This window comes from Lepidothrix coronata, unplaced genomic scaffold (genome assembly GCF_001604755.1).
Source record: "Lepidothrix coronata isolate B3197 unplaced genomic scaffold, Lepidothrix_coronata-1.0 Scaffold75, whole genome shotgun sequence".
Lineage (NCBI taxonomy): Eukaryota > Metazoa > Chordata > Aves > Passeriformes > Pipridae > Lepidothrix > Lepidothrix coronata.
Genome location: NW_016690255.1, coordinates 971,364 through 985,588, shown reverse-complemented (window position 1 = coordinate 985,588; position 14,225 = coordinate 971,364). Strand labels below are relative to the sequence as shown.

Sequence of the window (14,225 nt, the reverse complement as noted above, 5' to 3'; positions counted from 1 at the left end):
AGAAAATAATAAGGCTTAACACAGAGATATAAACATGTCCTGTACAATATAAGAAATGTTCCATGGTCTCTTGCTTATAGTGATGAGACATTATGGAAACTGTTACTGGAATTTTTTCTCCTGCCAAAATGTTATTTCAGCTGCAGACTAATAGAAGAGCATTTACATAAGAAAGCTATGCAAGTTTTATTATCCGAGGTTGTAACTTCTGTGTTGTTTTCTGTCTTATTTCAGTGAAAGAAGCTGGAAGAGACTTTACCTATTTTATTGTGGTGCTTGTTGGAATTGGTGTTACAGGTTATTTTTTATGATTACATTCTTTATCAGAAGACACTTTTTATAAATTCCATCAGGTTTGGTAAGTTTTCATTCCATTCACTGTTATTTCTGTTACAGGTGGTTTGTTCTACGTGATTTTTAAAGAGCTATTCTCTTCTTCTAGTCCAAATAAGATCTATGGAGATGCCTTGGAGAAATGCAGATCTCATCCTCAGGTTGGTTTTTGGACTTTAGTCATAAGTTTATGTTTCACAGTAGTTACTGTCTCTTTTCAAGTCAAAAGTTTTTGCAAGGAATCTCACAAGCCAAGCTATGGGAAAAGCCATGTGGTGCTTAGAAGATCTTCTGGTGCTTTTAGCTGGCCAGAGGTGGGTCAGCTTCAAACTGGAGCCTGTGTTAGGACAGGTCAATGCAAGCATCGAGCCTGCGTGAATTAGGCTGCTGGAAGCCAAGTGAGTGTGCCACAGCACAAGAACTGATGCAAATACAGTCTGCCCTTCAGAGCACGTGCTTGTGCCTACATGTAGAAAGTCTTACAGACGTACCTGAGTACCTGCTACATGTAGTACTTAAGGAGTTCTGCAGGCCCAGAACTGGTCCCTCTTAAGTTCTGTAAATCTAGCCTGCTGTCTTTTCTCAGCACAGTTATTCTGTTGTGACACTTCACTACGGTTCTGTCATTCTGTGAAACACTGAAAAGATAGATACCCAGAAATGTAAACTTCCTCCGGTTAGTCTTCCCGTGGCTAACAGGAAAAGAGATGCAGAACAGTCATGGGATCACACGGTCATCATAGCTAGGTGTAAAAAAAAAATCAATCTAAAACTAGATTCTAAAAACCACTACTTCAGGCAAAACCAGAAATGCATGCAATAGCTTTCAAACAAGGTTGCTTCAGATGCCACTGAGGATAACCTAGAAATGAAGTGACAAGTTGTCACTAGAAAAAAAATTATGACTGTTTTGGAACAAGTTTGTAGAATTAAAACTTCTCGCCGGTACTTGCACAGTAAAACCTACCCTCCCTTTCTAACCAACTTTAAAGTAAGTTTAAAACTAGGTTAATCTGCTCTGGCGCTATAGATTTGAAAATAACCCTGAATTTCTTCAACAGTAGTGTTTTTTAGATAATGCAAAGAGGAATGCATTTGCATTTTAAACTTTGAAATATTCTCTTGGAGGAGACATGAACAAATATTTCATGCTTTTTTTTTCCTTTTTACACAAAATGTCGGTTACACATCATCATCTCAGAGGACAGTAAAAGATTAGCTCAGTTGCTTAGTGCGTGGTGCTGATAACACCAAGGTCATAGATTTGATAGCCATAATGGGCCATTCACTTAAGAATTGGACTCAATGGTCCTCATGGGTCACTTTCAACTCAGAATATTCTGTGAAATGGAAGATATTAGTAGGATTTATTTTAAATGTTTGATATTTGACTGTAAAGGAGTGGAATGCCAAGGAATTTTCCTTAACACTGTTTTCTTTCATAAACTCTTCTAGACTCAGAAAGAGCATTTTGTTAAAAGAAAATGCCTTTCTAGCAGGGGTGTGAGCTGATACCGGAATATCTGTTTGTATGTGATACCTTCTGACAGTTCTAGTCTCTTCTTTTGTAGATAATTGGTGCTTTTGGTGACTCTATTAAAGGTTATGGGGAGGCAACAAGAAGAGGAAGACGACAGCATGTCAGGTACCCTTTGGTGTTTGCCCATACAGACAGTAGTTTTTGCACAGTAAAGACATTTTGGGTCACAAATTGGATCTAGATTGAAGAACTGTATGTGACATACCCTGTCACTTCTGAGTGACCATACAAGTTTTTTGCAGTACCTCTTGTGTGGCATATACCAGTAAGTACAATAAAATGCCAATTCTGAGTGCCTCAAAACAAGCAATGGTCACCATGGCAAACGTAGAGCTGGTCTCTCCAAAAACCAGGAGGAGTCTGAAGAGAGTAGTAAAGAGGCCTAGACATGCGTGTGGAGAACAGGAATCTGACTGAAGTTTACAGTCTGAAACTGTTCTGAGCTGGCTGCCCATTCCTTATATTGCTTTTTTTTTCTTGAGGCCACATCTCTATTGTGTATTTAACAGAACATCTCTTACCTAAAGCTTTCATCAGTGTGTTTATTTATTACTCTCTTTTTGAGAAAAACAACAGAACTATTTCTTACAAAACATAAATCCTCTGTGCTTTGCCTTTATTGGGTTCTTTGACTGGAATATGTTCAATGAGGTTTCATATAGGATGAGACACATAACCCCCAATACACAACTTGAACCATGAAATTGAGGTTGGGGGTTTTTTGACTTTTACTAGTTGAAGTTTTATCTCTTCATCAGCCTCTGTGAAAAAGTGTTTAAAGCAGAGCTGCTAAATGAAATGAATATGCACAGACATTTTTAAACACCACTCTGTAAAATGAACTATGTAGATAAGTAAATGTATTATGAATCAGCTTTCCTGTTTTTTCATTACCATCATTTTGAATGTCTAGTATTTTAAATAAATTTTTGAGCTGAGAACTGCGTAAGATTGTAGAGTTTGCACCAGCAGTATAAGGATGACCTTCAATGTCTCAAAAATGTACAGGGGGGTTTTTTTGTGTATGAACACCTTAAATGTGAATCTGCCACAGTTAGGCTCTTCATGCATCTTTGTTCTCTCTAACCCATCATGTCGCCTTAAACTGAATTCACAGTGTGTACCTGGGTATGACTGATGGAAATAAGAGCTTGGTAGAATGCAGCAGTTAGTAATTTCAGTAGGAAACGTAAATTCGCACCGGAACTCTCATTTGACCATTAGTTTCTGAAAATGGTCACTTTGAAAGGAATGGGACCCTTCTATTTATCTAATACATGCACATAAACCAACTCCAGTCTAAATATCAGCATTTGGGTTGTGGATCTGATATCAATGCCAGTTATACAACTTCAACAGAATAAAATTGTTGCCAAACTAAGTAAAGCACGTAATTAACTGTTTTGATGTGATTTAATCAGCCCAATACTTAAGTTGACAAAGCATGCTTTGTGTCTTTTGGCTTGTTAACTTAGTTTAAGTGCCTAAAAAAAATCTTGGTAGTCTTTGTGATGTGGGCATCCTTTTCTAGGGGGTGGCTCTGAATCCCAGGGTTCTTTAGAAGAAATACAAGGAAATTCCAGAGTCTTCAGCTACTGGATTGCTTTTGAGTTTTTAGGGGAGGATTGGGGTGAGAACATTTAAGCATTCTGTCTCTTAATCCTTAACAGCTAATTAGCTCTTCTAACTCCACTAGTCCTTAGGCACTCACAGTAAAGCTTGGGAAGAGCAGTAGAGAAGGAATCCATGGTAGCATAAGGACTCCATCGGAATACACTTTCTTACAAAATGAGTAAGCAACCCCTCTAAGTAAGTTTAAATTTGAAGTCTTAACTGGCATATAATATGTATCCTTGCTGGGTGGTTGGGTTTTTGTTTTGTTTTGCTGTTTTTAGTCACATTGAATACATAAAGGACGGATTGAAACATATGCGTTTGAAGTTCTATATTGAGGGCACTGAATCAGGGAAACAGGGAACAGTCCATGTGGAAGTCAAAGAGGTATGTACAATTGCTAAATATAGCTGGCAAGCTTAATCTTGAACTTAAACTGCCAAAGAGAAAAAAACAGCCTGAAATTGTTTTCCTTACAGAATCCTGAAACAGGAAGATTTGAGGTCCGCTACATAATTGTGGACGTTGACACCTATCCGAGAAGAACCATTGTCATAGAAGACAACAGATAGCCAACGATCAAAGTTGCTGCCTTGTCTCATTGAGTGCTGGATAATACTGGGGTAGCCAGTCTACAACGTGAATTGTTTGGTGTTCTTGATTGTGTCTCCCAGCTTTGGGGTTGTGTTACAGGAAGTAGCCTCTCAGGGCATCCATTAGGGACTTTTGGTAATAACAGATACAGGATTTAAAGTGAAAACAATGAAATATAGTAGAGCTATCATTTATGGCTGATAGTCTTGGCATAGCAAAGCAATGGCTCATAATAAATTGATGCTGGATAATACTTCTGCACACCCAAATACTGAGTCTTCCAAGTTTTTAGGTTTGGATGGGAAGTTTTTTGTCTTCCTTTGCTTGGATTTCCCACTACCACTGCAATAAAGAAAGTGGTATTTTAACTGTAGACAAAGTCTACTGTTTTCATTCTGGATGCCTTTGTAGGTCAGAAGGTAAAATAAGAATGTTAGTGATGCAAAACGGATCTAGCCCAAAAGCATGTAAGGGTAGGAGGAGTGGAGGCACACAGCCATGACAAACAGCTGAAGATAAAGACTTTAGTATTCATATCTTCTAAATAAATTAACACCACACAGAACATCAGCACCATCTGCTCCTTCCAGTGTTTGCCATACATACGTGGTTGTAGCAAGGTGAGGGTCAGCCTCTTCTCCCAGGCAAGTAGTGACAGGACAAGAGGAGATGGCCTCAAGCTGTGCCAGAGGAGGTTTGGGTTGGACATCAGGAAAAATTTCTTCACTGAAAGGGTGGTCAGGTGTTGAAATGGACTGCCCAGGGAGGTGGTGGAGCCACTGTCCCTGGAAGTGTTCAGGAAATAACTGGATGTGGCGCTTAGTGCTGTGGTTTAGTTGACACAGTGGTGTTGGATCAAAGGTGTGATCAGTGATCTTGGGCATATTTTCCAATCTAATGATTCTGTGATTCAGTGAATATAGCAAGTCAGTCAGTCCACCCCCTCATGGGAAGGGGGTGCAGAGCCCTTTCAGGGTGCTTTCAGTCGTCCCTCTTTGCTGAAGTTGCATTACAAACCTTGTCATGGTTGTCTAAAAGTCAGTCATAGACAAGGGGAACTGTAGTACTTGACAGTCGCTTTTTCTCTTGGCCACCTCCCTCAAGATCGTCACCCCCACAGAAAAAAGGAGAAAGACCCCAGTATCTATAATTAACTTCTGATATTCAGATACTTATAATTGGTGACACGGGCTGTGCCCCTGGATGAATTGTATAATATAGATGGTCTTTTTACCATGCAGTGCTCATTACTCTCCTGTTGGCAATAAGCCACATTTATGGAAAACACTTCTATTTCTAAAAGTGTTCTCTTGTAATTTCAGGAGAACATTTGGTATTTGCTATAAAGCTGCCTTTTCTATAGAGTAACTAATGTGTTCAGGAAGTAGTGTACTTCACCATACTTTATTTTCAAGCCCTGACACCAAAATGCAACAGTAAGAGATAGGGGCATACACATATAAAATGTTCATGAAGCTAAATGGTAGTTAATATATTCACTGGTGTCTCTTTAAGAAAACTATCAAGCTCTAAATACTGTTACCTTCAAAATGTTTTGAAAAACACAACATTCCATTTAAACTTCTCTCTTTCCCACCTTGTCTATGTCTAGAAGTGTTACTTATCAGGGAATGTTCTTCGTCCATAAGGTGCTGCTCGTGATTTTCTTTTACTGCCTGCATCACCTGGCTAGCTAAGCAGATATACCAGGATGCTTTTCTTCTTATTTCTTGGATGGAGGACATGACTCTAAAGGACATGACTTCTCCTGCATTATGAAAAAGCTGACAATATACTTGATAAAATGAAGACAAAAGTAGCAGAAGAAATCCACCTTTACCCAAGCTTAGATATATTAGTGTTCTTAATTTGAACAAATGACAAATACAAGGCTTAAATGCTTTCCTATCTCAGTGACAGAAAGCTTTTGCTAATCCTTTTTCTAGGAACATCAGTGAAGGAAAAAAAGAACTTCATAGCTTCATTTATCATTCTCCTCCTAGCTAGATACCTATCACCAGCAAGATTATTTAAGCCCCACGAGATTTTCAAGAATATTAAAGTTTTATACACACGTAGTTTGGCTGCAGAAAAAGAAGTTAAACAGTTTTTGCTAACAAGTCTTGTGGGAACTAGTTACTTCTTTCCTTATTCCTTCTGAGGCTGAGTTCTTTTGGTCCCTATGGACCAGGCTGGCTTAAAAAATTTCCTTAAATCCTGTTTCATGCAAGCAAATATATGGAAACACCATAATCAAAATTAGGTAAGATGAGTCCAGCAAGACATCTGGAATACAGAACATTGATCTCTTCTGCAGTACCAGTTTACCTGGTAGTTTCCCCTGGAGGGGAACAGCTGCATTCACTGAGTTTAAACATCATGTTTGAGAACACCCCTGTCCTAATTCTCAAAACAGCCTCAATTGCTCCTTATAAAGCTGCCCCTGCTTCAGTGGATTGCTGTGCTACCAGTAAGCCATGCAGAGATCCTTCTGTATGGTAAGCAGGTCAGTGTTCCATCCTCTCACTGGATGATGGAATGGGAGACAGCAAAGTAACTGGAAGGTTCACCTTCACTTGTCAGTAAACACAAGCAGTAACCATTTCAGTGTTTCCTTTTTAAAGGTCTTTCTTCTTTTTCTCAGGGAAAACACAGAATTACAGTGTATGCCAGTTATTTCTGATGTAGAAGTGTCATGTTCTTGTTACTAAAGTGGTGGGGGAAAAAAAATCATTGCCAGTGAGTCAGAGCCAAAACAATGACATTTTCATGGAAATTAAACACATTTTCCAGAGTTCAGTTTTGATAGTTGCAGAATTAATAAAATTGTATATGCTCTAAACCCCCTTCTCCTTTAGGAAATGAAAATATGTCACTCACCAGTGAAATGTTGTTTTTCCAGAAACTCTTGTGGCAGACTACTCAAAATGTATTTCAGGCATATGTACAATTTGGTCTTAACTTTCCTGTCTCTGCACTCATTTTTGTGGATGACAAAACTTGTGTATATAGTGTAGGCAGCCAACATCCTGAGAGCTGGTTAGTGGGAATAATAATATTACTATGTTATTTTTGTGAACTCTGTTTGAGTCTAGGTCCTGTGTATACCTGCTGTATAGTGACAAAAAGAAATATCCCTTCAGGAAATTACTTTAATGAAAACTTTAAAATATCAAAAATTATTACTCTTTCACTAAGCTTCAGTAAACAGAAGATCTTGCAAAGAAAACGTAATCTTAGACTGGGAAGGAAAAGTGGTGTTGTGCATGACTGAGTTTAAAAATGATCTGGATACCTAAATATTTCCATCATGGGATTCAAGTTAAACGATTGATTTAGGCAGTAGAGTCATGATCTTGGAAATGGTTGCAAATAAATGCATGTCTGATAACAAGAAACTTGAAAAAAACTCACTTAACAAGCAGAGAAGACAGGAATGTGAGTAAGACAATTATTGTATCGCATGCCAACTGCAGAAATAAAAAGCCAGAGAAGGTATGCTGGGGGTTTTCACATTCATTTCCGTTTACTCAGTCTCATTCACTGTCACAAGGGGTGCTATCCATTCTAATACTCATGGGATTGTTCCAATGCGTAAATTACCAGCAACCTAACCTGTTACAGGTTACGTCTAAAAAACATTGAAGACACATATTGAGTCAAAGCCCACTTTTAGGATTCATTGTGGCCTGTAAGCTGATGGAAATACATAAGGCAAGCACAGAGATTGGGGAAAAAGTATAAAGGGAAAAAAGTTTGAAGGAGCAACCTTAGAAATGACAGTAAGGGCTCATAACTGGCCTCTCTATATTGGGTTGTGAAATCTGCTTGGAGATCGAAATACAGTTGGCACTAGAAAAACAAGAATTTGAAAACAAAAAGATCTTCCTCCTCTTTCAGGGAAAAAAAAAAAAGCTTAGTCCCTAGAGAGATGTTCACTTGCTCAGAATGCAGAATAATAGAATACTAGTAGAAATTCTCCTTAGGCAGCTGGGAATGGATATCACTATGATATACAGTGATTTGAAACTGTACTATAAATAATTGAACAGCATAAGTATTTGATAGTTGTTCTTACGAAGCTTTCAGGGGGTTTTATTCTGTATGGAGCAGATCATCCTCAGTGCAATCACACAGCACCTACAGGATGGACTAGGGATAAGACCCAGCCAGCACAGGTTTAGGAAGGGCAGGTCCTGTCTGACCAACCAGATCTCCTTTTATGATCAGGTGACCCACCTGGTGGATGAGGGGAAGGCTGTGGATGTGTCCACCTGGACGTCAGCAAAGCCTTTGACACCATCTCCCACAGCATTCTCCTGAAAAAGCTGGCAGCCCATGGCTTGGACAGGGGCACTCTGTGCTGGGTTAGGAACTGGCTGGAGGGCCGGGCCCAGAGAGTGGTGGTGAACGGTGCTGCATCCAGTTGGCAGCTGGTCACCAGTGGTGTCCCCCAGGGATCAGTGCTGGGCCCAGTTCTGTTTAATATCTTTATCAATGATTTAGGTGAGTGGATTGAGTGTACCATCAGCAAATTTGCAGATGACACTAAGTTGGGGGGGAGTGTTGATCAGCTGGAAGGCAGGAGGGCTCTGCAGAGGGACCTGAACAGGCTGGAGAGTTGGGGTGATTCCAGTGGGATGAGGTTCAACAAGGCCAAGTGCCGGGTCCTGCACTTTGGCCACAACAACCCCATGCAGCGCTACAGGCTGGGCACAGAGTGACTGGAGAGCAACCAGGCAGAAAGGGACCTGGGAGTCTGGATTGACAGGAAGCTGAACATGAGCCAGCAGTGTGCCCAGGTGGCCAAGAAGGCCAATGGCATCCTGGCCTGCATCAGGACCAGTGTGGCCAGTAGAACCAGGGAAGTGATTCTTCCCCTGTACTCAGTGCTGGTGAGGCCACTCCGGGAGTACTGTGTCCAGCTCTGGGCCCCTTAGTTCAGGAAGGATATTGAGGTCCTGGAGCAAGTCCAGAGAAGAGCAACAAGGCTGGTGAAGGGACTCGAGCACAAGTCCTATGAGGAGAGGCTGAGGGAGCTGGGGTTGTTCAGCCTGGAGAAGAGGAGGCTCAGGGGCGACCTCATCACTCTCTACAACTCCCTGAAAGGAGGTTGTAGCCGGGTGGGGGTTGGTCTCTTCTCCCAGGCAACTATCAATAAGACAAGAGGACGTGGTCTTAAGCTGTGCCAGGGGAGGTTTAGGTCAGATATAAGAAAGAAATTCTTTACAGAGAGGGTGGTCAGACATTGGAATGGGCTGCCCAGGGAGGTGGTGGATTTTCCATCACAGGAGGTGGAAGAGAATTTGAGACTGGATGTTGGAGTAGAAGAGAGTGACTGGCAGAAATATCAAGCATGGCAGAAAATCTATGATCCCTGAAAAGACACTTTCATGCCTGAATGGACGCTTATGCATCAAAAGGACATTCACATACTGAACATGACAATCACTGGACTGACTGTTTCCCCCCTGTTTTACCCCTGTTACACCCCAGTTTATTGTTATATGGTTGTGAAGTTCTCTGTACCCCAGTTTGCTATTTGAAAATTTGTGTCCTCCATATTGTCTTCTTCTCCCCTCACAGTTTTCCTGCCGAAACTTGTTGCTCTCCCCTGTTTTCCCGCTCCTCTGCCTGTGATTGGTTACTGTTTGGTGCAGTGCAGAGGTAGCTCCTATTGGCCCATTCTCCTAGAGACACCCAGACTNGAGGTAGCTCCTATTGGCCCATTCTCCTAGAGACACCCAGACTCCGCCCATCTCTATCCTGTTGCCCTATCCCAAGAGTCCCTGAGTTGTCAGTCCTTTACTCCTCCCCTATCCTGAGTCCATCCCCTGTTCCAACCCTATATAAGTCCCTGCTTGTTCTAATACAGTTGGCATTGCTTCCCTTACCTCAATTGTGTCCCGAACCTGATTGCAGTGCCGCGTCCCCATTCCCTTTTCCCCGTGGGCCGTGGTAACTGGATGTGGCACTTAGTGCCATGGTCTAGTAACCACGGTGGTAGTGGATCAAGTGTTGCATTTGATGATCTCAGAGGTCCCTTCCAACCCGGCTGATTCTATGATTCTATGATTCTATGATGTGTTATGTAAAGTAATCTAAAGGAATTATAGAAAAATGTGAATTAATACCATCCTGTATTCAAATTGAGTGTATTTTCTTAATGATATTTAGTAAATGTTTTTGCTACACTTGAAAATGTGGCAAAAATATTTTGCAATTAAGAGGAAACAAAAGAAAAAAGAAAAAAAGCTTTTTTGGAAGTCTTATGGTTGTCCTAGGAGGAATATATGATTCCCTTCATCTCCTATACATTATTGTGGAACGTTTTTAACTCAGCAAAGAAAAATATTAAGCACATATACCTGTTTCAGTAAAACAGTTCAGTGTGGAAAGCCTCTTAGTGTTCAGTATCAAACTACTGCATTTCATTTTAATATCCATGTAAAAAATAATGTCAGGTATGGAAAAAGCATAGTAAGTTAACTTATAATTGTCTGCATAAAGGACATGACGCAGTACACCTCAAAGAAAGTATTGGGTAATTTAAACTAATAGAAAATGTCAGTTTTATATGCCATATATGGCAACTACAAACATTTACCAATCTACATAAAAGTTTGCTTTATGTACTTTGGTACAGGCTTGTGCCTGAGGCGGCAGTGTGAGGAGAACACACACCCCCTTTTCCCTGTGCCTGAGGGAGGGATGCACCCAGAGCCACCCTGTGGCAGGTTAGCCTTGACCAGCACCCAGAGCTGCTCCCCCCTCAGGAGGATGTGGGTGGAAATGGGGAACAGCAGGAAAGAGAAATCTTTGGGTTTGAGATGAAGACGGAGATCACTTGGCGTTTACAGTCACAGGTGGAATAAACTTCAAAATTAACTCAAATTCTTGCCTCTGGCTGCCGTTGTTGCCCAGTGCAGCAGCATGGGTGGTGTGCCACAGTGGTGGAGCACCCACTGGGGGTGGCAGCACTGATGTCTCTACTTCAGATCATGTGCAGGCTTCTGCCTCCGCATCTTAAAACCTCCCGGTACTGTCCTGGGAAACCTTTCCAGGATAATCGTGTTTATCCAACCTCTATTTAATTACAATTCCCCTTTATCAGAATCACAATTGCGTTCTCTAGCATGAGTTGCCGCCTTGTAGGACTTCCCACAATTAACTCTATTAACCTTTTATCTAAGCTTGTTTTCACTCTTTATAGGAACAGGGTTGTTTTTCAATTTCAATCCTAATTCTTTTTTCCATTAAAAACATAACAATCTCAGCCATAACAACATTTTATTACAGATATATGCATACTAAATCATGGCTATATTCCCTGAGATGTGATTTGCTTCATTACTACAACCTTCGTAGAGGAGCTGGAAGTGAATTGCTGTATTGTACTCTGTCTGGGGCCATGCATTATCCTGTGTTTTAATAACATGAAGTCAAATCCCAGTGTTGGAGTGCAGATTTGCAGAATGCCACCAGTTGCTTTTAGTGTGATACCTGGCGAGCTCTAGATGGTCTCTCCTCCTCTGGCTGGCTGCAAAGCTACCATATTCAGGGGTCTGATACTGCTAAGGATAATGGTGGAGAAAAATAGCTGAGACATCTCAATATTTAAAACAGCAGATTTCTATCAATTGCCTTGAGCATAAAAGCCTTGTAGTAAGCCACAACGATTTTTACCTGAAAACATATGTGAAAAATGTCCCGCTGTGCTGATTTTTTGTATTCTTCACACCTGTTTTCCCTGAATGTCTCTTAACATCTTTTGGGGGAGGAGTGCCACTAGAATCCGCATATATTTCTCTTTTCCTTCAAAATATTAGGTCTAACTTCCATGTCTGCATGTTTCTTCTTTACCCATATTTAATTTTGCAGAATAAAAGTTAAACTCCCACAACCCCTTATCTTTTTTAGGCCTTTCACCAGCTTCATTGCCCTTATACATATATATGCCTATGCATAAGAACACTGTAAATATATAAAGTAGAGCATATATGTTGTATATTATGTATACATTATTACACCTATCTACGTACTTCAGTAAACTGTGTTTACAATGTTTACAGAGCCATGGTGCTGTCTGCTCTCTTACATGGATCTGAATCATGGGTCATCTACCGCCACCACCTGCGACTCCTTGAACGCTTCCATCAGCGCTGCCTCCGTTCAATCTTAAACATCCACTGGTCAGATTATGTGACCAACACATCTGTTCTAGAACAAGCAGCAGTCACAAGTATTGAGGCCATGTGGCTGAGAACACAGCTGCGTTGGGCAAGGCACGTCTCAAGGATGAAGGACCACCGCCTCCCTAAGATCCTGCTCTATGGTGAACTTGCCACCGGCTGCCGCACAAGAGGAGCCCCGAAGAGAAGATACAAGGACTCCCTGAAACAACATCTCAGCCTTGGCCATATTGATCAACATCACTGGTCTACTCTGGCCTCCAANTACATGGATCTGAATCATGGGTCATCTACCGCCACCACCTGCGACTCCTCGAACGCTTCCATCAGCGCTGCCTCCGTTCAATCTTAAACATCCACTGGTCAGATTATGTGACCAATACATCCGTTCTAGAACAAGCAGCAGTCACAAGTATTGAGGCCATGTTGCTGAGAACACAGCTGCGTTGGGCAGGGCACGTCTCCAGGATGAAGGACCACCGCCTCCTTAAGGTCCTGCTTTATGGCGAACTTACCACCGGCTGCCACATGAGAGGAGCCCCGAAGAGAAGATACAAGGACTCCCTGAAACAACATCTCAGCCTTGGCCATATTGATCAACATCACTGGTCTACTCTGGCCTCCAACCGGGAGGTCTGGAGACACACTATTTTTAACGCTGCTGATGCTTTTGAGAAGGCACGCAGGATCACTCTTGAGGAGAAAAGACAATGCAGGATATACCACCTAAGGAGGCTTTCTGCTGTGCCTTTTGCAACCAGATGTGCCTGTCTCGTATTGGCCTTTTTAGCCACCAACGCGCTTGTAACAAACGTGGGTAGAGCCCTCCCCAAATCTTCATTCGCGAAGCCTAGCCATGATGATGGTGATGTACATCACCTTGAAAACTTTTCACATGACATCAAAATAAACCAGCTTCTGGGGCCATTCAAAAGCAGACACCTATCATTACTGACCAAGTCATGTTGCAGAGCTGGTCTCCAGTGATGTTCCTGAAATCTCTGTGATACGCATAAGCCGTGTGGAACTAACAAGTGTTGAATTCTGGTTGGTGGGTCCATTTGACACCTTTTTGACTGATATCCAGCACCCCATCCAAACCTTCAATGACTGACATATACAAAAGCTTCAGACATCTCTCAGTGGCAAATATTTCAAAGTGAATTAAAAAGAAATCAGATAAGCAAAAGGATGTGACTTGTGCTAAGATTAGAGCCAGTCAACTCTAATCTCTTCTGTATTGAGTGAATCATAGTGGAAGTTTCTTCTTGATAATCCATTGCTCCATCCTGCATTGCAATGGTAAAGGCCAGAAAAATAGTGGTGCATTCGCTGGTGGCTGTCAGCCTTTGGGATGGAATTGAAAGTGGAAGTATATGAATATGGGGTTTGTGGTTTTGTAAAAACATGCATTTTTCATGTTGAAAGCATTAATTCTAAACCAACTGCCGATGTTACAGTCAGCCCCATTTACCCATGGGCTGGCCATCACGCTGTACCACCCATAGGAGGGATGTGAAAGAGTGACTCACTCTTCCTGAAGGACTGGCTCCATGCTTCCTAAGCAAAGTGTTCCTACACAACATCTCCAAAATAATTATCCACCACAACATAAATATCAACACATACACACACAAAATCAAATTAAAACTAATACTCTAAAAAATGAAGCCGTCATAATGTCAAGAAAATTAGTATGTATTCCATGGACTGAAGTCAATGCTTTTAGATTTAGCACACTTCTATGAACATTGGCAGGTAGTGCTATAACCAGTGAGCAATCTTGCTGTGTGAGAGCATTAAATTCTTTTGCTGTGTACCCAATCGGATGTGGTTACATTGCTGTAACTTGTGATAGAGTTCAGAAGCAACCAGCACATAGATATCCATGTTGAGGTCATTGTGATGACCTATAAAGGGTTTTGCTGCTGTGCCTGCTTGTGTAGTACTCA

General features: G+C 41.4%; 2 protein-coding genes across 3 annotated transcripts in view; one reads left to right on the top strand and one right to left on the bottom strand.

Annotated features, from left to right (window-relative positions):
• TIMM21 (translocase of inner mitochondrial membrane 21) overlaps positions 1 to 4,454 on the top strand; it is a 5,965-nt gene extending 1,511 nt beyond the window's left edge. The window contains exons 2-6 of one of the 2 annotated variants that reach the window (XM_017819488.1): positions 235 to 297; positions 397 to 494; positions 1,905 to 1,978; positions 3,769 to 3,874; positions 3,967 to 4,454. In XM_017819488.1, coding sequence (XP_017674977.1) covers positions 235 to 297; positions 397 to 494; positions 1,905 to 1,978; positions 3,769 to 3,874; positions 3,967 to 4,059 — 434 coding nt within the window. In that variant the 3' untranslated portion in view covers positions 4,060 to 4,454. Of the gene's footprint in view, positions 1 to 234; positions 298 to 396; positions 495 to 1,904; positions 1,979 to 3,768; positions 3,875 to 3,944 lie in introns of both variants that reach the window. The other variant, XM_017819489.1, reaches the window with a different exon arrangement.
• FBXO15 (F-box protein 15) overlaps positions 1 to 9,702 on the bottom strand; it is a 38,505-nt gene extending 28,803 nt beyond the window's left edge. Inside the window, exon 1 of the mRNA XM_017819484.1 lies at positions 9,611 to 9,702. The gene's annotated coding sequence lies outside the window, so the exon portion shown is untranslated. The remainder of the gene's footprint in view (positions 1 to 9,610) is intronic.
• Positions 9,703 to 14,225: the final 4,523 nt, after the last annotated feature.